The sequence below is a fragment of the Sander lucioperca genome, chromosome 5, assembly GCF_008315115.2.
Source record: "Sander lucioperca isolate FBNREF2018 chromosome 5, SLUC_FBN_1.2, whole genome shotgun sequence".
Classification (NCBI taxonomy): domain Eukaryota; kingdom Metazoa; phylum Chordata; class Actinopteri; order Perciformes; family Percidae; genus Sander; species Sander lucioperca.
Window position 1 is genome coordinate 9,463,004 of NC_050177.1, and position 25,622 is coordinate 9,488,625.

General features: G+C 41.2%; 1 protein-coding gene across 9 annotated transcripts in view; it reads left to right on the forward strand.

Moving 5' to 3' along the window:
- The first annotated feature begins 1,390 nt into the window (after positions 1-1,390).
- dock10 (dedicator of cytokinesis 10) overlaps positions 1,391-25,622 on the forward strand; it is a 67,667-nt gene continuing 43,435 nt past the window's right edge. For 7 of the 9 annotated variants that reach the window (XM_036001584.1, XM_036001588.1, XM_031296733.2 and 4 more), the window contains exon 1: positions 22,189-22,639. In XM_036001584.1, coding sequence (XP_035857477.1) covers positions 22,481-22,639 — 159 coding nt within the window. In that variant the 5' untranslated portion in view covers positions 22,189-22,480. Of the gene's footprint in view, positions 1,680-22,188; positions 22,640-25,622 lie in introns of those variants that run through there. The other 2 variants (XM_036001586.1, XM_031296736.2) reach the window with 2 other exon arrangements.

The window sequence follows — 25,622 nt, forward strand, 5'->3', positions numbered from 1 at the left end:
GGTCATTATTATATATTTTTTCTGAATTGCTAAAACACTAAATCCTATTCTCTGAACCAGATGCTCAGTGGCAAAACCTAAACACATTCTCACTCTCAATTGTACACACATATTTCTAATGAGGTGATCAAACTAATTGTAGAGAGCCAGCTCAGAGACGTGATACTGAGGCAGAATACTGTAAATCTTTCATAAACTTTGATTTTGCAGTTTCACAATATTTTTTTGTGTAGCCTACTATCATGTGCTTTTCATTTGTTTTAATTGTTCTTCGGCCTTCTGCAGTTGGACCACTGTATTGTTCTACAAGTGTCTAATATAGCCTACATACATTTACTGTAATATTGTATTGCACTACTTGCAGTGTACAAGATATTCACTGTACAAGTTGTGATATACTTTTAGTTTTAATTGCAAAATGTGTTTACCATAAGTTGATTTTGCCTGAAGATGGTCTAGTACCGAGACGTTGCCTATTATTAAAACTTTATTATTTGCAAGTTAGACAGCGTGCGGGAGTTTTTCTTTCCCACTATATGAAATAAACATTTTTTTCTGTAACTACATGCTCTGGACACTGTCTTCTCGATTTTTTTTAGGTAATGTCTAATGAATGCTCTGTAGTGTTAAGTTATTGACTGGCTATGTGTATGATCTGAAAGTGTTGCTTGATTTTGACAGCAGAGTCAGGTGTTTTGTGAATCTATTGAGCAGCATCTTCATTAAATAACTCATGTCAAATGCCAGTTGCAAACGGATGCTGTTAAACAAACTAATATTCCTGCAGTAGGTCGTCGACCTCTCTAGGTTGCAGCAGCTCACTGAAATGATGCTGTCTATTTCAAAATGTTTTAACCATTTCGTCCCACCATGTGTCGCTGTTGTCTCCCACATCTTCTAACCAACTGTAAATGCTGCTCCATGCATCTTTCCTTGGTCGTGACTGGACTGCTGATAAGTAGTTGACATTTCAGAGCTCTCCTTGAGATGCATGATACAGTACTGTATAGGCTCAAATACCCCTGGTCAAATCAATGTTGGCAGTTAAACTGCTAGGCTACTGTTGAATCCTGAATGGATCAGGCTGCAGATAAGCATGTGCATGGGTTCAATTTTAGCAGGCTATATGTAAAAAAGATCTAAAACATACATTCATTAGGATTAATTGAAATTCGAATTCAGTTGCAGTAGGCTAGTGTGAAAATTGTTTCTTTTCACGAGTAAAATTGTCCGAAAACGAGATTATAACCACAGTGCATTTGGTGCTTTTAGCCTTCGAAATAAATGCACCACTCTCAGTCAAGTATGCATCTGGCTAGGGTTCGCCGAGGATGTTTTAATTCGAAAGTCACAACCGGAAGTAGTGTTTTAGAGTGAGATTGACATCAATTTCGGCGCACAGGCATCCTCTCTGCACTCCCTGCTCTGCGTGTGTGGATAGAACGGCGTGTGTGCGTATGTGTGTGTAAACACAGCTCTGTCGGCTCATGTTAGAAACGAGGGCCAGGTCGGTCTGACTGTAGCAGAAATTTCCAGGCTGAATTGTGTTCGGTGACCGCTCAGATGAGGAGATGGCAGCCGAATCGACCCGGAGATTCACCAAGAACCTGCTGAAACCGGGGACCGCGGCGGAGATACGGCAGACGGCTTGCAACGCAGTCAGACACTCCGCAGTGACGGTGAGTAGTAGACCCGAATGAATTGTAAAAACATGGTGGTAGTGAAACATGTATCACCACCTGTGGGCCCGAAGCTTTTACAGCTCTGAGCTCCGCCACCAAAGCTTTACATCTGCAAGTGAATTAGATTTGGTCTCATCATCTCTGTTCCAGCTTCTAACCGCACCACTGCACCGTAGCTCTGGCAGATCTGACATTGGCATTCATGTTGCATCTTTCTTTACAGTGCAGCACCGCTGTTCAACCTCTGTCTATTGATCCTGTAGGGGGAACAATTCAATACGTTTAAATGGACAATGCTCACTAGGTGCAACAATCGCCACATTTCTTTACACTATTGAACGCGCTTATTGGCTGGCAATGTTGCTATTAAGTCGTAGAGCCTATCGTATTCCCTTGTGGGTTGGAGTTTATTTCAGTGTGGCGGGCTGGAGTGAATGAAATGCAGTAAATGGCTTGGTAGTAGGATAGTGGGATGCGGCATGACAGGCAGCAGTTTACATCTGCCCAGCTGTGCACAGAAACATGGAGGGAGGAACAGAGAAGGGAAAGAGAGGGAGGTGAATTCGACCTCCGGGCTTGATTTACGACCAATTCTATGATCATGCTATTTTAATATCGTGAGTTGTGAAATGTATGCTCCGTGGGTGTGTCACGCTTTATAATGAGAGGCTCTGATTGACACATAAGATAGTGGGAGGAGGGGTCGTCTAGGAAAAAACAGCCACACGCACGCATGCAAACGCACACACACACACACACACACACACACACACACACACACACACACACACACACACAAGGAGAAGGATTTGTGTTTTGATGATGCCCTTTTGATTCATCTGGCAGAGGACAAATCCTCTACCTCACGTTTTGTGTGTGTGTGTGTGTCCATGCTGTAAAGATTAGCATAGAGAAAGGTCACTCCACTCGAGTCTCTTTGCTGCTATTCTCTGCATCGTCGTCACTCTGGTGTTAGTGTGTCAGTGGGACACATGCTTAACAGCACAGTGAGAATTGATTGGAATAAAGAGGGAAAATGTAATATTACTGGGGTGCATGGCAGAAGACAGGATTAAAATGGAAAATAATTGAATGATTGAAACCTTGCTTTTTCCACTGGAAAATACAAATTTTCCATGAGCAGCCAGATGTTACCACTGACAGTGGGTCAGCTAAATGGAGCAAAATACAATAGAATAGCAAATTTACAGTCAGTATGCATTTGTCATGTCGCAAAATAGAGTACACCAGAACATTGATTCCCTTATTGGTTGTAGAAATTGACTGGTGGGTCACCTTGTGTTGGTATCGTTTAGGACACTGATACACGCATTGCACTGCAGAAATAACACACTGAGCTCCATTGCCTTGCCTAAAGCACTGCAGCTGAAGTCACACATTGAGTCTGTAGTTTTTAAGCAAAGAAAATGACTAGTTTAAAAAACAAAAAGGAAGTGAGAGATATACAGGAGATAAATGGAGAGAGATAGTCACTGAATGCATGAGAACATGTACAGCCAGAAAACAAGAGGAACTTGAGTTGCCTGATGTCCCTCCATTATAACCATGTTGTACAGTATTAAGCATAAGCAGTTATGCTAATCAAGACATTAAAGCCCCCATTTATTTGTGGTGTACAATCCACATGTAATTGAGCTGTATAGGCCTATTTCATAGAAGGCATTTTGACATGTAACAGTAGAAAACACAGGTTTAAAAAATACATTTAATGATTTTAATCAGTTTTAGGTTCCTGGTATTGTGCATGTTATTAGTTACACCTGTGATTTTCCTGCCATGATAATTAAACATTTTGCTGTGCAAAAGGTGTACAGTATTTAGTTGTGGGACATGTGGATGTTGGGTTGTGTATGCAGAGAATGCAACTCTACAAAGTCTGATGCTCCAGATGTATTGCTACAGGTACCAGTTCTGCACAAACGCTCATGGGTTTTGCTTCAAAAGTGACTTAATAACTTAGGATCATTAATACTCTTGGCTCTGTATGTTAGAAATATAAAACAAAATTGGTGGATTAAATACATGCTGAATTTGCGGCAGACATATGGATAAAACCTATTGACCAGAACACCTAACCAATTCATAAAAAAGTGTGAAGTTGTTTTTCTTAAAGGTGAAAACTGAAAAGGAAACAATGACTTGTACTTTGAGTTACATCAGAATGTGCAAAGACTGACTGGTTAGTTTCTGCTCCTACCTATATGTTGAAAAAGCTAATGTCTCTAAAGATGGAAGAAATCCATAAATTATTTGAAGGCATTCTATGTACTGATGGATGAATAGAGAGAGAGAGAGAGAGAGAGAGAGAGAGAGAGAGAGAGAGAGACTAGATAGTAGAGTACACATGTGTGCACAGGTTTAGTTTAAGTGGGTGTGTAAATGTCCATAGGTGTTGTGTGCATGTGTGTGGACGTTTTTTGTCAGTGTGTTATTACATGGCCTTTGTTGGTGAAAGAAACCAGGTCAGCAGAATCAGGCCCTATGGCATAACATTCAATGAAGCGTGAGCCTCTTTCTCTCTCTCTGACCCTCTCTCTCTTTTTTTTTTTATAGTAGCCAGTTTTTTCCTCATTCACTTAACCCGACCCCCCGAATCTCTCCATGCCTTCAATGTTTCAGACTTTCTATATTTGAGTTGCTTCTGACACTGTCTTCCTATGTGTTTCTTACCATTCCACTGCTCTGCATGGGTCCTCAGTCAGGTTAGATCAGTGTGTGTGTGTGTGTGTGTGTGTGTGTGTGTGTGTGTGTGTGTGTGTCTGTGGGATCATGAGTATAGCGTACCTGATACCTGGTAAATCCCACTGGTGCATGCTGCATTTTCCTCTGAAGTGCTCTGTGAAAGCAATCACTGCTTTCTGACTACTTCACTGTTTCTTATAGTGGTCAGCCCACCCATCCCCAAATATGCAGAGAGCATGGACGGGTAAATAGATACAAGAATGAAGGATGTAATGGTGGTTGAGTTTTTTTTAGTTTTTAAAGCTACAGTTTGTTGCTTCAGTGACCATGAGATCTTTTCCATTACATCTTTTCTGTCCTCTGTCTGGCTCTGAGCTGCTGGACAACAAAAAAACCCCAATGGAATTAGATATAAAACTACATTGAGATATCAAGCATATGTTAAATATATAAGATAATGAAGCAGGATTTGTATCAATGATGTCTGAAGTGTAGTATTTACATCACATTACCAACAAAATTAACAGTATTTTAGACCCATAACTGCTCATTATTGGCACCAGAGAGTGAGTGTTTATTATGACTCTCAGCTAAAGTGAGCAGCATAGCAGTGTAGACACAAGTGCCATTCTTGTTGTGACTCTGGCTGCCTGCTGGGATGAACCACATGTCATACCATGCCTCGAGGATGCCGGCCACACTCACCACACAGCCAGAGATTAGGGCCAACATACCCACCCTGGCATCCCACTGTAGCTCAGAGTTTATTTGCCCAGTAGCACAGTGTTGCTTGTGTGCAGTCACCCTCACTCGTTGCTTAAGGCCATATGCATTGCTCGTGCATTTTCCACATGGTATCCCAATGTTTGGTGCTATACTATCATTGTCCTGTCTTTCCTTTGGCACCAGCTAATGCCACATCTTGCACTTGGCATCCTTGGTGCCCTTATGGTACTAGCTTCACGCTTGATCACATATTGACTATTTTTGGTGCCCAATACCAGGCTCCAGGCATTTATTGGGAATTTTCCATTTAGTTACAAACCAGTGTCTGTTGTCCAGTCATAGAGCTGGACCTGTAATCCCATAACGTGAAGGTATCAAGTGTGTGTAATCATTGTATGTTTTTATTTTTTCCTGATTCAGCTTAATAACTACAAATCAATTTAAGATTTTTTACAGTGCTCCTGCTGACCACTACTGACTGTTTACTGCCATTGGCTATTTCAAGTCTCCGCAATTTTTTTTTTATGTTTTATATCGTACCTGCTATGGCCACCAACCAGTCAAAGTTACATTTTACACTCACCTAAAGGATTATTAGGAACACCCTACTAATACCGTGTTTGACCCCGTTTCGCCTTCAGAACTGCCTTTAATTCTTCGTGGCATTGATTCAACAAGGTGCTGGAAGCATTCTCTAGAAATGCTGGCCCATATTGATAGGATAGCATCTTGCAGTTGATGGAGATTTGTGGGATGCACATCCAGGGCACGAAGCTCCCGTTCCACCACATCCCAAAGACGTTCTATTGGGTTGAGATCTGGTGACTGTGGGGGCCATTTAAGTACTAAGTGAACTCATTGTCATGTTCAAGAAACCAATTTGAAATGTTTCGAGCTTTGTGACATGGTGCATTATCCTGCTGGAAGTAGCCATCAGAGGATGGGTACATGGTGGTCATAAAGGGATGGACATGGTCAGAAACAATGCTCAGGTAGGCTGTGGCATTTAAACAATGCCCAATTGGTACTAAGGGGCCTAAAGCGTACCAAGAAAATATTCCCCACACCATTACACCACCACCACCAGCCTGCCAAGTGGTAACAAGGCATGACGGATCCATGTTCTTATTCTGTTTACGCCAAATTCTGACTCTACCATCTAAATGTCTCAACAGAAATCGAGACTCATCAGACCAGGCAACGTTTTAACAGTCTTCAACTGTCCAATTTTGGTGAGCTCGTGCAAATTGTAGCCTAATTTTCCTATTTTTAGTGGAGATTAGTGGTACCCGGTGGGGTCTTCTGCTGGTGTAGCCCATCCGCCTCAAGGTTGTGTGTGTTGTGGCTTCACAAATGCTTTGCTGCATCCCTCGGTTGTAACGAGTGGTTAGTTGAGTCAAAGTTGATCTTCTATCAGCTGCAATCAGTCGGCCCATTCTCCTCTGACCTCTAGCATCAACAAGGCATTTTCGCCCAGAGGACTTCCACATACTGGATGTTTTTCCTTTTTCAGACCATTCTTTGTAAACCCTAGAAATGGTGGTGCGTGAAAATCCCAGTAACTGAGCAGACTGTGAAATACTCAAACCAGCCCGTCTGTCACCAACAACCATGCCACGCTCAAAGTTGCTTAGATCACCTTTCGTTCCCATTCTGACATTAAGTTTGGAGTTCAGGAGATTGTCTAGACCTGGACGACACCCCTAAATGCATTGAAGCAGCTGCCGTGTGATTGGTTGATTAGATAATTGCATTAACGAGAAATCTTACAGGTGTTCCTAATAATCCTTTAGGTGAGTGTACATCCATGTATGTCCAGACTTGTGTAATACATGTAGCGAAGACTTTGAAGGTATTTAATAAAAGGTATTAAGTGTATGTTTTGGCGAAACATGGATTCTTCACGCACATCTTCAACCCGGCAACACTGAAGATCTATACAATCACCACAGTTTCAAGGTGGGCAGTGGGCACCCAAGATTAGTGTCACCAATTCAGTATCTGACCAAATCTGAGTTATGATGAGTTATGGTGTTGAATAGTGGCCAGTAAAGCATTTTTGTACAACATTATGATGTCACAGTAAAGCTGACCTTTTTGGTATTAAATGTCATCACTTCCTCATTTTTATCTTATCAGACATTTGTGCGGAATTGTGTCACAATTTGTGTATGAACTGTTGAGTTATGGCCAAAAGGCTGAGGCATAATTGAGTTCAGTTTAGATCATTCTGTTAGTTAGTTAGTTAGATAGTTAGATCATTCTAATAATTCTGTCAGCAATGTCTGCGTTAAGAACTGCGGGGAAGGTAAAAAGAAATCACTCTAAAACAAATGTAGTGAGTTGGAAACTGGCTGACGGTGAATAAATGTGACTTAGAGTTAATGGGCTTAAACATGCAAAACCCTTTGGTCCTTTACCAATGCGGTTCACCTCCATGCTCATGTGCATGCTCTCCTCGCCAGAGAGCAGTGTGTGTTCTTTCGCCTTAACACTAAAAAGTGACCACATATAGAAAGCACACTCACACCGCAGCATATAGAAAGAAGGTTCAACTTCAAGTGCTTTTCCTTCCTGTATTTTTTTCTTACATGTTTTATATATGACCCATAGCTTAGTTGTGTTAATATTTCATTGACCTCCCTTTAACTTTTTCATCTTTTTTATGTTTCACTCACTTGCATGCTTTATCCCAATTGTTATGTAAGTCATCTCAATTTACACTTTGGGGAATTTGTCTTGTTTATTCTTTTGTTAATATGTTTATTATATGTACCAAATACACCTATGCAAATTCCTTGCAAGTAAAAACTTACTTTGGTAATAAATATTAGTCTGATTCTGAAATGAAGGAAGATGGGATATTTCTGTAGATTTGTTAAGTGTCTCCTTTCCTCTCTTCTCTCTGGGAATAGGGCTGTTATTGGCTTACATTAGTATAATTTTCTCTGCTTCCTATTAATCTATATACATCAGCCTTAATTTCTCTGTCTTCTGGGCTTATACTAGTCATGTTCTGTTTGTATGTTTCTGTTCTTCTAGTAAAATACCACTACTGGGCATGTCTCTCTGTCTGGAGCTGAAATGTGTGTCAGACAGTGTGGAGTAGTCGTTTGTTGGTGGGGGGGGCACCTCTCTACCTAGCGTGCCCCAGTGATGTGATGTGTTGCTGGTGTATGTGGTCATTGGGGGCACATGCTGTCAGCCTGACTCCGCTCTCTCCTCATGACACATCATGTCGACTCCCTGGGATGCATTGTGCACAACTGCTGACCTGCCAGCATGCATGTATATCAGCCTAATATGCCTGTCTGTCTGTATGTGTGTGCCTGTGTGGTGCTTGTGGTTGTTCTAAAAAAAAACATTTTGGCTTTGCGTAAAAGTATTGTAGCATGCATATGGGTTTGTAGCATGGATGGTTTGCAGCGTGGTTTTATCTTGATTTGACCACAGTGGGCTGCTGCTCTGTTTCAGGAAGAGAGCTGTCACGCTAGCTGGCAGCATGTAACACCAACTAATATGGCCGTCTCATGCGACTTAGTCAAACTGATAATGCTGAAAATCAATTGTCCCAGAGGAGAGAAACCAGTTAGATTACCAGTAATTAGCCTAGTCTCCCAGAGCCGTGCCTCTGTTACCACGGCAACAGAGAAGGGTCAATTAGGATGGAATTCTAACAGGAAGCGCTCCTCGCATATCTCTACTTTTTCCCTTCTAGTATATCTTATTTCATCTGATCTACTGCTCCTCTGCTCTCACGCTCCCAAGTTATTAAGTTAAAAATGAATTAAGCTGGTTTGTGTCATACGCTAATATGTATATTATAAATACATATACATGTATATTATATGTCTTAATATGTATTATCTACATTATATGCTTATTATATACTTATTGCTTTAATTGTTTCTCTAACCCGCCTTCTTCAACTGCTTTCTGAACTTATCATCTACTGTGTTATATTTTTTATTTATCTATCTTGCTCTTCTCTTGTGAGGTCATTGCTTGCACGATGTCAAGTCTGACAGGAGATCTGCACTGATCCTGGGTGATGATGATAACATTTCACTGGAATTGTACCTCGTACGATTTCATGTGACAAATAAAATTGATTTATTCATCCTGACCTTTCTGTCACATGCCTCTTATTGCATCTGGACAGGGCATGATAGGACAGGAGTGGAGCTGGAGACAGAATCAAGCTTATAATTGGGCCAGACATCACCAGTATTGCCGTATCATTTTAAGAGAGCTAGATCGTAAAGAGGGGAAAACCAAGAAGAAAATGAGGGCGGAAGGGTGAGAAGAGGATGAAAGAGTCGGTAGATTTTTCTCATCCCCGAGACGAGATCGCACTGAGGCTTTACTGCAGATAACTTGTCCTCCTATAAACACTGTGTTCTGTGTGGGAGTTTGTGTGTCTAATCACAGGTTTAGCAGGCAGCTGTCCAATTGCATCACTATGTGTAATTTTATATGTACAGTATTTGCATGTCAGGTTGTCTCGTATGACTTAGCATTAACTGGCTAATGTTTGAGTGTACATGAAATTGTGAATATCTTTGTGCTATATTCATAAGTTTGCACGCTATCAACTTTTCAGGTCCCTGTGGACACTCATGTAAGTTTAACAGTTCTTAGGAAAGTTATAGTTTCTCAACATTCCAGCATTACAAATGCTGTGTCATAGAGTTGCATAAGAAGCTGCTTTACAAATCAACAGAGGCAACATCTCCTTACCTGCCAATACACTTATTCTCTTACAGAGGTTGGGCTTTTGAAAATCATATCACAGTCTTGATTGTATAAATTAAACTGAAAAAAGAGACTCTCCCACCAAGAAGAATTAAGAAAGGAGCTTTTGTCCTTTGACATTACAATGGAACTATTAAAGTAGCACTTTGCTGAATAATTATCAGGATTTATAGTTGAGGTGGGCCACCTCACCAAGAATAAAGACCACCTCCGCTAATACATACACATACGCATAATACATCAAATTAAATATAACACATTTTTATGAAATAAAACTCTGAGCCAATTTTGCACAACAAATGCTGTATTTTGAGTGTGGGTGTGGTCACTGTTTAGGCCAGGTCTCAAAATAAGATGGATGATGACCCCCCCCCCCCCCAAACAATTTCCCTCATTATACTGTAGCTTAATTAGCACTGATACATGGCACTATATGACATTTCGCATCTGTGTCAGCTCGTGGGTCTACTGCTTCGTGACCTATTGAAGCCGATGCATGTGATGAGTCACACACCACATTGTGTTTCCCCTCTCCATCTTGTGTTTGAGCATACATCATATCATATAATCTATACTGTATGTGTCAAACCAAGTTGTGAAAATGTCACCTCTTAGATTGTGTTTGTGCAAGATCTGACAATGTGGGACAGGATGTCATGCTAGCTGTACCATACATTTTGAGTCTCTGAACAACTCCGCATGCAGCTTTTCTGAGAAGCCACGCTGTGCAGTTCTTCAGGGTGTCTTCATCATGTGGTGCACCCTAAATGTGTGTTCATATCACTTCACGTATTTCATCAGCATTGTGACACTTATTCTCTTCCTCCCATCAAACCTCTCCTCACCATGTCTCCCCCTCTATTGTTCCCTCTACTAGCTCCCTCCTATATTTCACTTCTTACTTTCTGCCTGCCTTTGCTCTGCTCCCTCTCTGCCTTTTTTTCTTCTTCTTTGCCTTTTCTATCTCTACACAGATTCCCTAATTGCCTACACTTCCTTTCAACTCCCTCATTCTCTCTCAAAATCAACTGGATTACATTCACCCAGCTCCTCAGTTCTCACTCCTTGTCATGTTGAGTGAATGCTTCTAGTGTCACCGGTTTGTGTGTATATACATGCAGACAGGAGAATAGAGAAAGGGATTAGAGGAGATGAATAGCTCTTTGACATTTGTTATGACTGAGCTGCAGACGACTCAGCCGTGTTTGCCCGATAACAGTAGGACCGTGCACTGCCAGGCCTTGGTGTGTGTCTGTCCCCATCTTCTCAATGACTCATTCAGAAAGGACAGAAATAAAAGCAGAGCAAGCACATGAAAAAACAAATCTGAGCCTGTCACTAGTGTCTCTTGCTGAATTCCCCCACTGTTTGAACTCTGCGTGAGGCTGTGCAATGATCTCACTAGTGTGTGTGCTGGGTGTAAGCGCAGGAAAGTTTTTTTCAATATGTAACCTCGTAGTGTCACACTGCCAGTTGTTGAATTGTATTAGAAGACAAAAAGTCTGTTTAGTCTAGGCAGGAAAAGTGGATAGAGAGAAAGTATTTGTCTGTCTTTAATGCCAGTGTTTGTGAGAGGTCACATCAGAGGGGGAGAGAGAGAGAGAGAGAGAGGGAGAGAGAAAGAAAGAAAGAGAGGTCCCCGGGGCTCCATGCATTGTGCCAATGTACGTTTACAATAGGCTCTTTGGAGAGGCTTCACAGCCAGTGAACTGCTCCATTCAGACTTAGCTGACTGGGCTTTGCCTCACTAGAGCTTAACTTGTATCCCCTCTTTCTCTAAAGCTCCATCCAGTTTCACCATCCTGCCCCGTACCTTAATAGACACCACGTCAATTCGTACATCCAGACTCTTTTCATGGCCCCCAGGGAAGGGGTAAGGAAGGGGGGGGGACTACTTCACATACTGGACTAAGAATAGTTCAGACTCTCTGCGAGTGAATTGCAGTGTTGTGTCTCTCCCTCACTCTGCATTCCAGAGTAGGAGGCCTGAATATGCTACTGCCATTACCGTCCGACCCCAATGCCCTGCTGCCCTTGCCCTGTTGTATCTGCACACACACACACACACACACACACACACACACACACACACACACACACACACACACACATATACACACTGTGTGGCAGTCATACGTGATGTGGACTTTCCCTCATTAACTGTCTTCACTGGTTGGACAGGATGAGACAAGCAAGAATGTAAAGAGAAAGTGTAGTGTCCACCATTTGTACAAGCCGTCCTCAAAGTCTATACATTTTAAAACCGAACCGTGTTTTTTGTTACATGGTGGAATCCTCTTAGGATCTTTTTGTCCCTTTTTTCTCTGTCTGTCTAACTGATCCCTGCTGGCTTTGATCATCCCGGCTGACCCGCCATTAATCCCATCTGACCGTGTATGTCCTCTTGGCCCTGGTGTCAGAAAATAAATCTGAAAGAGAGAGAAACAAGCAGCCATTAATAACATTTCACCAGCAGCAACCACTTCAGTTACACACATCCATCCACACATATACACAAAGAAAAAAAAAGTACACACATGCATGCACACACAATATTATGTCTGCAGAGCCTGGGCCCCTGTTAGAAATAAAACAAATAGTTTTCACTTACAGATAGTAATGTGTCTCTTGAGTATCAGCGCACAAGAAGAAATAACTGGCCATGGCAGAAGATAACTGGCCAAAAAATGCCTATAAAAATATAAATGTTATCAATATGCTCAGTTGGTGAAACACTTGATTCAAATATGTATTCTTCAGTGCTGACTTCCTGGCACATTATCTTTTTGACACTACCTGGGCTGGACAATACACTGAATTTATTACATTTCTGATGTTAGGAATCTGTACTTGAATCGCAATTTTCAATAAATGTGTGTAAAATGACTGACAATGGCTACAAAAACCAATGACATCTAACTAGTATAAAAATAATGCACTTTTGCATTTATAATTATCCAAATAAATCAGGTTTAATTTCAGGTCCAGCCCTAACTTATACCTTTCTGAGTTATTAGGGCTCTTGAAGGTGTATCACACAGTTTTTCTGCCAAGTTGCAGGAGTGAAGATAGATTTGACTTAAAGATGCCAGTTCCACTTATTGCTATTCCATCTGACTGACAAAGAGCGTGTTAACTCTCTGACATGTGTCCCACAGGAACCATAGCCCCGAGCCAAAAACACTCAAGAAGTGAAGGTGTTAAGAGTTAAGGTGAAGGTAAAGAAAGCATACTCAGCTCTATGATTGTCTGTCATGCTTGTGGATGCTCATGTTAGCGGGCAGGAGTCTGTGGGATTTCTGTTTTGGATTTGAAATCTTTCTACAGGTCTGCGCTAGCTCACTGTATGTGTATGTCTGCCTTTGTATCTTTCTGTGTGCGTACATCAATTGTGAGTGCCTCAGATGGTAGCCAAGGAGCTTATATAGGATCTGCAAAAGAAATAAGGGAGGAAAAAAGCACCAGACATAGAGATAGACAGAGGAATGGTTTTGAGTCTGGGGGGGTGAAGAAGGCAGGATAATAGATATGAAAACACATGAGGAAAAGTCTTCAGAACAGCTGCGTCCTTGGCCTAAACTGGGACCTCAGGGAGAGGGAGCTGTGCTGAGTGGGCGTCTGGTAGATAGTTAGCGCTGGTGTGGAGGTTATACAGGGGTTACATGTAGGCTTTGTGTAGGTGTCATATGTAGGCGTCACGACTGAATGATTTATTGCAAACTGGGCATTCTAGTGGGCTTTTTCTTCACTGTGAGGGTGTATATTGGGGATTGGCATAAAGTCTTATGATTTATTTTTCACTCTGGCTGGAATGATGGGACTCTTATAACCATAGTAGCTTCATCATCCATTATGCTGGTATGTGTTTCTGGCATGTATGCATAAAAGTAAATATTGGCTTGGGCCTTATTTTTAGGATGAATATGGCAAGTTCAGAGTGAGGACACATGTATCAAGCTAACAGAGCTACAGGAAACAGAAATCATTAGGGATGATTGCCCGAGGAGTATTTACGGTTTCCGAGTGTCAGAGGCTGAGACATGCAGTGCAAGTAGAGGATAGTTTGGAGTATTTTAGAGTTTGACTTGGCCAGCATGAAGGTCTGATTGGTTGGAGAGTGAGACTAGCTTACCTGGACAGGAAACAGGAGAGGCCTAACAGCTGTGCAAGTGGCCCAGATAAGATCACAAAGAAACAACAGACATGGCAGATAGACATGACAGTGCTGAAAGAGAAATCATAACTACTGGTGGTTTATTATATATATTTATTATGTTGCTGCAGTACTCTTTCCAGTAATATCAGGTTTTGATGAGATACTGGCAAAAACCTCCTCCCTCTGCAGTGAAGGGACCTTTTCTGTTTCTAATTAATTGGTCTCTCTCTTGGACGGAAAATCACGATTTAAGGAAAAGCCGTTTTGCTCTGCATGCTGCTATTACCTTAAACCTTCCCTGTTGTATGAGCTGTGTTTCTCATTTTAACCGTAAATAACAACATAACAGCACTGAATCCGATTTTAAAAGTATACCCTTGTTTCCATACAAACCAAAAGAAGCTTTACCTCATAAAGGATGGGTATTATCGCAAATATTTATAGCAGTGAGCATATGAAGCTGGTGACCTCAGTCGTCTATGCATGACTGCTGAGGCCCGAGACGGGACATGAGGGGGGGGGGGGGTAGTAGGGGGGCCACGTGGGAGAGTGAATTAATGAGGCACCAGCTCTGTGACAGTACAGTAGCTGTGTGTTTCTGCTGCTTTTTGCTGCCGAATGGATGCTAAATAATACCAGTCTACTGCTTATCACCTCTCACAGGCCAGATTCTTTATGAATGTGTAAGTCAGTGAGTGAAAACGAAAAAGGGCAGGTAGACAGGTACAAGTTGTAGTTTTGTTGTTCTTACCACCTAGGGCTGGGCAAGAAATAGATATTACATCAATATATGAGGCTAGATATTGTCTTACATTTTGGGTATCGTAATATTGTGATATGACACAAGAGTTGTCTTTTTCTGGTTTTAAAGGCTGCATTACAGTAAAGTGATGTTATTTTCTGAACTTACCAGACTGTTCTAGCTGCTCTATTATTTGCCTTTACCCACTTATCATTATATCCACGTTACTGATAAATATTTTTCAAAAATCTCATTGTGTGAATATTTTGCGATTCACCAATTGTCAACCACAATATCGCCACAGTATTGATATTGAGGTATTTGGTCGAAAATATCATGATTTTTGATTTTCTCCATATCGCCCAGCCCTATTACTACCATTAAGTCCAAGCTATGGAGTTTCACAGAGTAGATCAAGGAACAGAAGCATACTTGCAACATCACAATGTAGAAGCCTAGCTTATTTCCCAGAGCTTTCCCCACATTGTTTAATATTGGATGTGGGTCACCTCACCTGAAACCACGACCACCCCCACCAATATCCTAAAAACGAATCTACGTTTATTAAACAAAACAGTACATTTCATTAAAAGGAGCAAATAGCACGCTTTTAATGAGCGTGACTACTAATCCACTAAATACATTCACCACAAGACAAGATGTTTCAACATCTGGGTGGCTTACCACCTGAGAAACGGTTCCTGAAACAAATCCCCTGATGTGGAATGTAATCCCATCTCTGACATGTACAGTATCCCACTTATATTTAACGAGTCCATAAATTATGCAATAAACAAACAATAAATCTTTATTTATTAACATTTTTAAAGGTAAGGTAAACTTGTATTAATCCCTTTAGGGAAACCCAGGTGTCATAAGTCACCTGAATCAAAGTAGTGTCTGCTTCCAATTACTCTCCCCATGATTACTTTTACCATTTAAAGCTGCTCCTCTGTCAGGCTCTATTTGAGCTAATATGCTGCCTGATTGTCTGTTATAACTATATGCACAGATATACTTTTCCCTTGAACGATGGTGTGTGTGTATTTGTGTTTATCTCCACTAAATTGTTGGAAAAAGTACAAATACTGTAAAAAAAACAAAAAAAAACCAAAAAGAGTTATTTGGGGGCTACAGTAGGTAAGATGGATGGACAGGAGAAAAGGTGTGGTTGATTGTTGCGGGTGGCTGGGTGAATTTTAAGAGGGAGGTGAGTCTTAGGATAATGAATGGAAATTTTAAACAATGCCCCCCCTTCCCAGCAGTTGCTACTCACTAACTTCCCATCTCCCATATTCTCCACCCCATCTCCCCTTTCTTGCTCCCTCCCCCAACATCCCTCCTGCCTCAGGACTTTAGTTCTCATTTAAAGACATTTTAACAGCTTCCTTTTCTAAACAAGCCAGCTGCCAAAGGACCAGATAGTATCTCAGCACAGAGCGCCTCCTGGAGGTCGTTCATTAAAGACGTGGCAGTGAGGGCAACTGCTACACTGAGGCGTTGACACCAGCACCCTCTCATCCTCCACACAGCCTGCTGTGCCCAGTTCTCAGCACTAGATGGCATTGGCAGTGTGCTGTGGCTCTAAACTCTGTTCTTCCTGTTAACTCCTCCAGGGAAAGAGCTCAACCTGGAGCCAGATATTACACAGTCTTCAGGTTTACAGCATGATATTGTTACAGTCAGGTTGTACAAATAAGTCATGATTTGGATTCATATTTGCAATTGCATTCTCGCATGAAAATATATCTGCAGTGTTTGCGTTAGGAGGGCGATCCATTGCATCAAACCAAGTGCTTCTAATTTCCTCCATTAGGTCGCTTCAACAAATAAACAAGCTAACTGTGCATCATGTGACAGGCAGCCACCTGCAAAGGGGGCAGAAAGAAAAACAAATCTAACATGTGAAAGAGAGACAGAAGAGTGATACAGTGAAAGCGAAAGCTCTGGAGGAGCAACAAAATCAAGAGCAAAATGAGTCAGAATCAAGAAAACCCCTCCAGTTCAGACTAATGTCGTGCTTGAATGGAAAAAGTCTTACATCTGCTCTGTGGAACATTTTCAGATACAAAAAATGCACTTTCCAAGCACTATTTTGCCACAGCTGCAGCACAGCAGGCTAATGCCATAAATGTATACAACCACCTGAAATAACATCATAAAATACAATATGATGAAACTCTCAAGGCCATGAAAATGACCAAAAAATGTCACACCACAAAAACATCTGACAATTTACAGGTGCTGTCTAATACAGAGGGATTTTAATAAAATGTTTTCTCTAATCAATTCTTAGATAGCCTACTTTGATTGTCATTTTATTTTGAATTATGCATCTTCTGGAGTACCTTGTGCTCAGTTTAGATATTTGTCTGTCTTCCTGTTTGTGCAAGAGACAGTGTGCTGTGGTGTTGCATCCGCAGGCTGAGGTTTTACTGAGAATGGCACATCAGGATGAGTTTGAGACAATATTAACTTGTCTACTAGTCAACTACTGTAACAACACCGGAACGTTGGAAACAATAGTCATTGCAAATGCATTTAGACATGTCGAGCTGCAATCTGAAGTCTTCTGAGCAATTGCAGAAGCACACAAAGAATATTTAGTACATTATTTGCAGTTGAGTTTTTAAGAAAATTACTCCAGCTTAACATAATCTGAAAGTTTGCAGTCTCCAGATTTCTCCACCTGACATTTTGTAATGTTTTTATTTTTTATTTTTTTTAAGTCCAGTCAGTGAACTTTCTCCATTTCTGCAGCCTGTCAGAGAGAAACCCTATGTGAGAATAGGGGGGGGGGAGTAGTGTAGCCAGAAAGAGGTTGACCCTGTGTCCCTCTTGTTGCTCTGTGACTGCCTGAGGCCAAACTGTAGTTTGCTGAGAACCCAGCACCCTTGAGTGACAGCAGCCTTCCTGTTGTGGTCACCATGGAAACAGGAGAGTGTTTTCCCAAGTAAACTCACTGAGGCTCTGCACCACATCAAACACCGCTGCCATGAGTCAGCCTCCAGCGCTACAGGGAACCTAACTATAGCAGAGCTAACTGCTTACAAGGCAGTGTGCAGGAGTTTTAATGGACTGTGGTTTCCCAACTTGGCCTAGTTGGCTGAAGTATTTGAAGTCAGTAAAACTGCTTATGTTTGTCTCTTTTCTAAATAGTTAACCTACATGCATATGCAGCATGCACACACACGCATCAAACTCCTGCAAATCTAGTGTACGTAACCGCCACTTTGTCACCGTCAGTGTTGTTGAGCAGAGTAACAGGATTATAGAGACGGAGGCTGTACAGCTGGAAAACATTAACTCCACAAATGATTGCAGCACACTGCCCTGTACACCCCAATGATGTCATCCTTTACAGAGGTCCAGACTTACACACAGCTTAACCCCGGTCACACAAGGAAGCACCGGCAAGCACAAGGAGGACATGTACTCTCTACTCTAGGTCCAAACAATAGCAAAGGTGCACACAATTGAATACTAACGCTTTATTGTACTGTACTGGTCCATTTGATTCTTAATAATATTGTAGAAATTACGTGATACCTAACACTTATTTTCCTAGTTTCCTATTATATAATTTGTGAAGATCGAGAACATATTTTAGGGGAGGGGCAATTTGAACCTTTATCTGATAGACTAGCTGAAGACAGGAAAGAGAGGAGAGAGGGGACGACATGCAGCAAATGACTTTAACCCGGGACACTGGGGGTTAGGACTGATCCGTAGTACATGGGGCGCACTCTCAACCAGGTGAGCTAACATGGCGCCCCACTGAGAACATACTTATCTTGCACAATTAAATATACAAATATGGATAATACTATACTTTTAATCATTAATCTATAGCATATTTATTCATGGTACCAAATGGATCTTTGTATGTTTTTTCCCACTTGTGTTGTCTTCCCATAGACCAAGAACTTGTTGTCCTTCCGGGTCAAAATTAAAAATGAATCATAGACATTATACCTATTTTTTTTGTTTAAAAAAAGTAGAAATTATGAATTATTTTGACTAATAATTAAGGTCAGAGGATGTTAAGTGGGTCACAGACTAGTTTATGTCAAAGTTTAGTCGGGATACTGTTTTGAAACCATTTTAAACCTTTTTTTTCAAATGCTATAAAATTTAATAAAACACCCAAAGTTAAATGAAAGTAATGATTAATTTTACCTGCAAAGCACATCCATGCATTGATGTTATTTCTGGGCAATTGGGTTTATTTCTGATATAAACAAAAAACTTGAAAACGGGTCAAATTTGACCCGAAGACAACACAAGGGTTAAACAAAATAACATTAATGTCACATCAGCATCAATTCAAATCTCAAATTTAAGTGATCTTATCTTGTCATCCTCTCTTGTAAATGTTTGCATGTTGTCAGATAATGGAAACATTCAATGATTAGTTAAACCTTAACGAACATTTGGATGGAAACCTACTCACAGTAGCCAGCGTGGTCATTTAATCTGTGTCTGCACTCAGTGTGAAGGCAGGCGGAGTGAATGAGAGCACAACACGCAACAAGCTAGCTGTGTAACATGGGGACTGTGCTGACGACTACAGGGCATGTCTGTGTGGGCATATTTGCATGACAGGACCATTGTGAAAGCCTGGCATACAAACAAAGCTTATCTCTGTGGTTTCTGTGTCTTTATTGCTGCTATCAGGCATGTTGCACTGAAGAGCATTTAGTGAGCTGTAATGATTTTGGAAGCGTTAGGGACAGTGGTGGGTGCGGTTAATGTTTCTCCACTTGGAACATTGCACTGGACATATACACTGTCATCGCCTACTGAGTGGACACATTAATATGTGTACACTGTGTGGGGGAGAGGTAGCAATTTCGTATGTGTGCATGCTTTTGTGCGTCTTTCTGTTTGTTTGTGCGTGTTGTGCTGTTTATATTTAGCCATGTAAAGCATTATAATAATGAGCATTTATGTGGGCGGGGGGGTGGGGTTTTCTGTCACATTGGCATGGACACTAATGACCTTAATCATGACCTAACAACATCACTATGGTTACCTCCTACTCTCTGCAGGGAGCTAAGAGTGTGCAAATGTCATTGTCTATACATTATGTGTCACTTCATTACAGATCTACCGAGAGTTTAAAAACATTGCATGCAGTCGGGCTAAATGATAGTATAGGTAGAATATATAAAACATTCCATCAAATGACCCTAGCCATTATATTTCAGTGATGCTTTGGGATGCATCTACGTTTTTTATATATATATATATATATATATATATATATATATATATATATATATATATATATATATATATATATAGTTTGACTGATTTGTGTCAATGTATACTTGTTCATAACTCACCTCTCATCATGTGTATACTGTTGCTCTCATGTAAAAACCATCTATCTCCAAAAAATCAACTTATCATAAGCTAGGAAGAAAAAAAACTCTGTTTTCCTCATTGTGACAATGCGTTTTTCAGCCAATCCAATGGATTTTTAAATAGTTTATTTATCTTAAGAATTAGGACAATTTTCTTAATCCTTTACATTTTCCAGAAACACTGTTTGTCTTATGTCATATTGCACCATTAAAAAAAATGCAGTTTCTCTAATAGTTTCTGGATGCTAGTTGCATTAAAACTAGAGATGGCCCGATACCATTTTTTGCTTCCCGATACAGATTCTGATACCTGAACTTGCGTATCGGCTGATACCGAGTACCGATCCGATACCAGTGTGTCATATATTTTACTATGTTTTAACAACTGTATACTACTATCTCTGTATGGATGTGATATTATTTCTATCTTTGTTGTCGGTCTGGCTCAGGTTAAACTCTTTGTGAAACATGAATGCCACAGAACTTTCTTTTATTATCCAGTTTGACAGTCAGTTATAACGGAAAAAGAACATAAATAAACTACTTTAACGTAGATTTTCTTTAGGGCTTTATTACGTGGTATCGGATCGGTGCATAAACTCCAGTACTTACCGATACCAGCGTTTTAGGCAGTATCGGAACATCTCTAATTAAAACTTAGTTTTGAAGACAACTTCTCTCTATTAGTCAATAAATTATTTTATTTTAATTTTTGTTATTTTTACTTCCTCTAATGTGTATCTTAGTGGTGATTTTCACAACCATTGTCCCATTGAAGAATTAAGGCTTCTAAAAGATGTATGCTTTGGGCAGTGTTGGATTGATTGACTGTTATTTCGGCCAGTCACATTCAGTTTGTTGTGCTTGATGGTACCGTCTTGCTCCACCCGCATTAACCAAATTACATTAAAGTCCAGTGACTGACAAAGATGGCAAAGAACAGTCAACAAAAAACCCAGGCTTCAAAGCATCCCTTCAGAAACCTTTGGGTGACAGAGGTGAAAAATTATATAAATCTATGTTCTAGACAACCTCTGGTTCCACATGTACGACTGGAAAGGAAGAAAAAGGGGATCATTTTTCTTTCTGCCAGTCATACATGAGAAGAATTTGAAATTGCTGCAAAACATATGAAAACCATTTTGCTCTCAGAATGCACATTTCTTCATGTATTTCCATTCAGCCACACACAGTGAAAATGGAACATGAAGAATAAAGCAAGACCAGATGTTACGGTGACCTGAGAACAATTAGAGTGGTTAAAGTGATTGTCGCTGGTACTCAGGGACATCAGAACTGATGTAATGGAATTTTATGCTGTATAGACTCAGCAAAAGCCCAGTCAGTGTCCTGTTGCCTGTCTATGTGCTGAACCAAAGTCACTGGAATTTTACATGTTAGCTCTACAGTCCTAAAACTCCAGATGCACACTTCATCTGTAAAGCTGCCCACCCCACTTTCAGTCCACTTCCTTTTCAATAGCCTCTCTCACCACTCCCCAACAATCTCCCTGGAGCTGCACACACAATCTGCCAACCTCCACTACGGAACAATTAACCGTAACAAACACATGCAAATGCATTAACACGCACATTTTCATACTCTTTATTTTATAAAGCAACAGTTTATTTAACCAAATCAGAGTGTGGGACAGCATGTCTGCGCTTTACGTGTTGTCTTCAGTGCACAAACTGCAAATGTACAAACACAGCCAGCAGAACTGCGACTTGAAAGGACTGGTGTGATTGGGAGAAAAATGGTGAAGGAGAGTGCTGCAGAATGAAAATCAGAAAAATTATATGTGTGTGTGTGTGTGTGTGTGTGTGTGTGTGTGTGTGTGCGTGCATGTAGCAGCTGGTTCGGGTCAGCTGACAGCTATTGCAGACTGTGATTTGTTGCATGAGCTGGGCTGGGCTGAACCGTGCACAGCTGCAGTGTGTGTGTGTGTGTGTGTGTGTGAGAAAGAGAGAGAGAGAGAGAGAGAGAGAGAGAGAGAGAGAGAGAGAGAGAGAGAGAGATAGCCATGTAAGGCTGCCAGTGTGTAAGCTCAGCAACATTAGGAGCTGGAGACTGGAATAGAGCAGTGCTGGAAAGAAACAGAAAGCTTGCAAAGCAGGACTGGTTAAAGTGAAGCAAGGCAGGGGAGGGCAAAGTAGGATGGAGTCTCAGTTATCCTACTGGGCTTGAACAGAGCACAGCACCACTGGCTGGACCAGGGGCTGACTGGACTGAACTGGACTGTCATCAGGGTAGACACTTTAGAGTTTAGGTTGACTGGGATAAACAAGGGGAAGGCCTACACTGCTGGACGAGATCAGGCTGGACTAGGAGTCAACAGCAGTGGATTATGGGTTGTTCGGCCAGTGTAGTCCTGCTCCTGCGCTCAGTGGGCGGCGCTGACTGTGGTCACATGTGTTTGCGACAGGACCAGATGTCATTGGATGCTGCCACTCCCACCCTGGAGGGTTACACCACTACCACCTCACCTCTGACCATCATTGTAATGGTAACTAGCACTACTGCACCTCCAACTCCCCATTAACTCTACCTTTCTACCTAATGCATGTGTGGGCAGGTAGAGGGGACTACAGCATGTGGGTGTGGAGTAATTGTGTGCACAATGGCATCATATTTGGATGTGCATGAGTGTAGGCATGGGCCGGTATATGATTCTGACGGTATGAATACATTTATTTTATTAACACACTGCACACTGGCAGGGAGACGGATTACTAAACTGCAGTTTCGCTCCTTGACCACTCATAAAAAACAGCTCATACCTTAGGAACGGTATGACGGAAAATGTTAGTGGTTTTGAAACCTTGACTTTTTCAAACCGCGGTATACCTTGAAAACGGTAACCGGCCCATGCCTACATGTATATATTTTTTTGTATTTTATTTGCAATGATGGATGTCCTGAGTCTGAAGGCAAAAGCAATTTCTACTATGTGTATGAACTTTATTTTCTTAATTTTGGCATTCTGTTTTGTTTTCTGTGCATCTACTGCCTTTTACTTTACTTCTCTGTTGCTGAGGTTGATGCATGATCAATGATTGGGGCCTGGTTGTTTCCCTTCACAGCTGAGAGGCAGAAGGACGGAAATGGAGGGAGGAGAATAGGGGGGGTGGGGTCAGACATGAGGAATCTAGTTTCTGTGGGAAAAATCTGTTTGCTCTGAATATGGCCAACAGAGAAGATGATAAAAATAGCTATTCAAACAAAACCATGAATAAAATGGTGGATGAGAGTTGTTTGACTGAGTGAGTGAGTAAATGAATGAATGACTGGATTAAGGAATCAATGAATGAATGACTTAAAAGTACATGTGCGTTTCTTCTTACTGACTTTTCTTTTCAGTACAGTCAGTACATCTGTTAGGTATCTGTATCCACTAGTGTTGGCCAGATTTTTTATTTCCAGAAAGACCCTAATTTCTGTAAGCCCAGTGGAAAAAATGTAAGAGTTTTGGCAGGGTGGGATCTTTACACTCGCCCCTTCTGTTTCCCCTTTTTTTCTTTACCTCCATAAACCTTCTGGTGCCTGTTTTTCTGCTCTCTGTGGCAAACTAGATTCATAAAAGTTTACACTGCAAAGTACGTTTGCCTCCTTATTCTTGTACTGTGAGTATAATAGCATGTGCTGATGTTTTCAGGCCAGGCCGCACTAGAAACTAAAACTAGTGCACTAACTCTGCCTGTTGCTTTTCTAGCATGAGCTATTTCCATAGAGTCAGAGTAAGAGATTAATGTCCAATGATCCAATGTGTGATTCACACAGGTGTCCAGGCCAGAAAGTTTTTGGTTATATAGTTTTTGGACATATAATTGCATTAGATGATCATGTAGGGAGTCAGGTTGCTGGATATTAGAATGATCAAGCGAAAAAGTACAGCTATGTATCATCTGCATACAAATGAATACCATGTAAAAATGTATAATATTACCAAGTGGCAGCATGCAGACAGAGAATAGTAAAGGCCCAAGTCAAATGCAGAGCTGTTATCTAAAAGAACTCTTAATAACTCTTGGGTAGCTCACCTGGTAGAGCAGTCGCCCATATATAGAGGTTTACTCCTGACGAAGCGGCCGCAGGTTCGACTCCGTCCTGAGGCCCTTTGCTTCATGTCATTTCCCCCCTCTCTCCCCTTTCATGTCTTCAGCTGTTCTATATAAATATATAAACGCCTAAAAAAAGTTTTAAACTGAGCAAGAATAGTACCACTGGTCTGTGTATTTTTCAGAACTTTCAGGATTAAAACTGTTAAAAAAGAAACGTCTGAAAGGAATTTGGCTGGGGGAAGGTCGAAAGAGACTGTAAACATGGTTTCCATCAAGGGCTCTCCCTCCAGACTTGACCCTCTATGTATTCCTCTGTCACCCTGTCACTGACACTAGGGTCAGGGAAAGAATGCAAAACCTCAAGTGTCTTTTTGGACGCTGCCAATCCTCTTTGGTGTTGTTGACCTTTGTTGATTGGCATTCAGTATTAGTATGTGTTACTGGTCCGTTAATTGGTCGCTGCGGAACAAAGGCTACTTATGGTCTGTGGAATGACTTTAACACAGCTGAATGGACAGACTGAAATCGATGTGTTAAGTAGACAGAAACCATAAAAACTGTGTGTATGTATTTTGGAAGAATGCAAGAAAGTTCGAAAAAAAGGTTCCTTCACTTTTCACCACTAATCAACAGATCAAATTGGCCTTACCAAAGCAGAGAACAGTTTTATTTTCATCAGAGGAGTGACTTCTCTTAGATGTATGAATCCCCACTCCCATGGTGTCTCCCTCCAGACCTTGCATTGCTATAATGATTTAAAGCAGATGACTTCTGTCTGGTTTCTTCTCCTCTCTGCTGTCCCAGTTGTCCCCCTCTCTCCCCCTTTCTGTCTCTCTCTCTCATACTCCCTATCAATCTTTCACACTCTTCCAAACTCGCCCTCTCTCTGTTTTCGTCTCACTTTCCTCACATCTTTCCTTTAACAGTATGATAAGCCCTTAAATCTGTGCTTGAGAATGACACAGACCAGCTTGTGCACATAACATGCAAAGAGTTGAACCCTGTGATTTCTCTCCTTCTTTGTCTTAATCATTTCCCATCTTTGATTTGTTCTCACCATTTCAAACCATCCCACCTCCTCTCCCTCCTACTCACTCTCTTGTTCACAGTTATGCTGGACGAAAGCCATGCTTTGAACCACAGTCTAGTACTGTATTTGTACCCTCAGCACAGCTGTAGTTTACCAACATCAACACCCGTTCTGTCTCACCCCTGCTAGGAGGGAGGAAGGGAAGAAAAACAGAGGCCCGGGGGCTGAAGGAGAAATGTTAAAAGGGATGTTTAATGGGGTGAGAACAAGGAATCAGGAAAAAGACAGAGAGAGATTCAAAGGAAAAAGAAATAAAGGAGTGTGCTGCTGATGAGGTTTAATGAAATGAGGCAGTGAGAGAGGAGGAGATGAGAGGGAGGGATGGAGCCAGCTGCAGA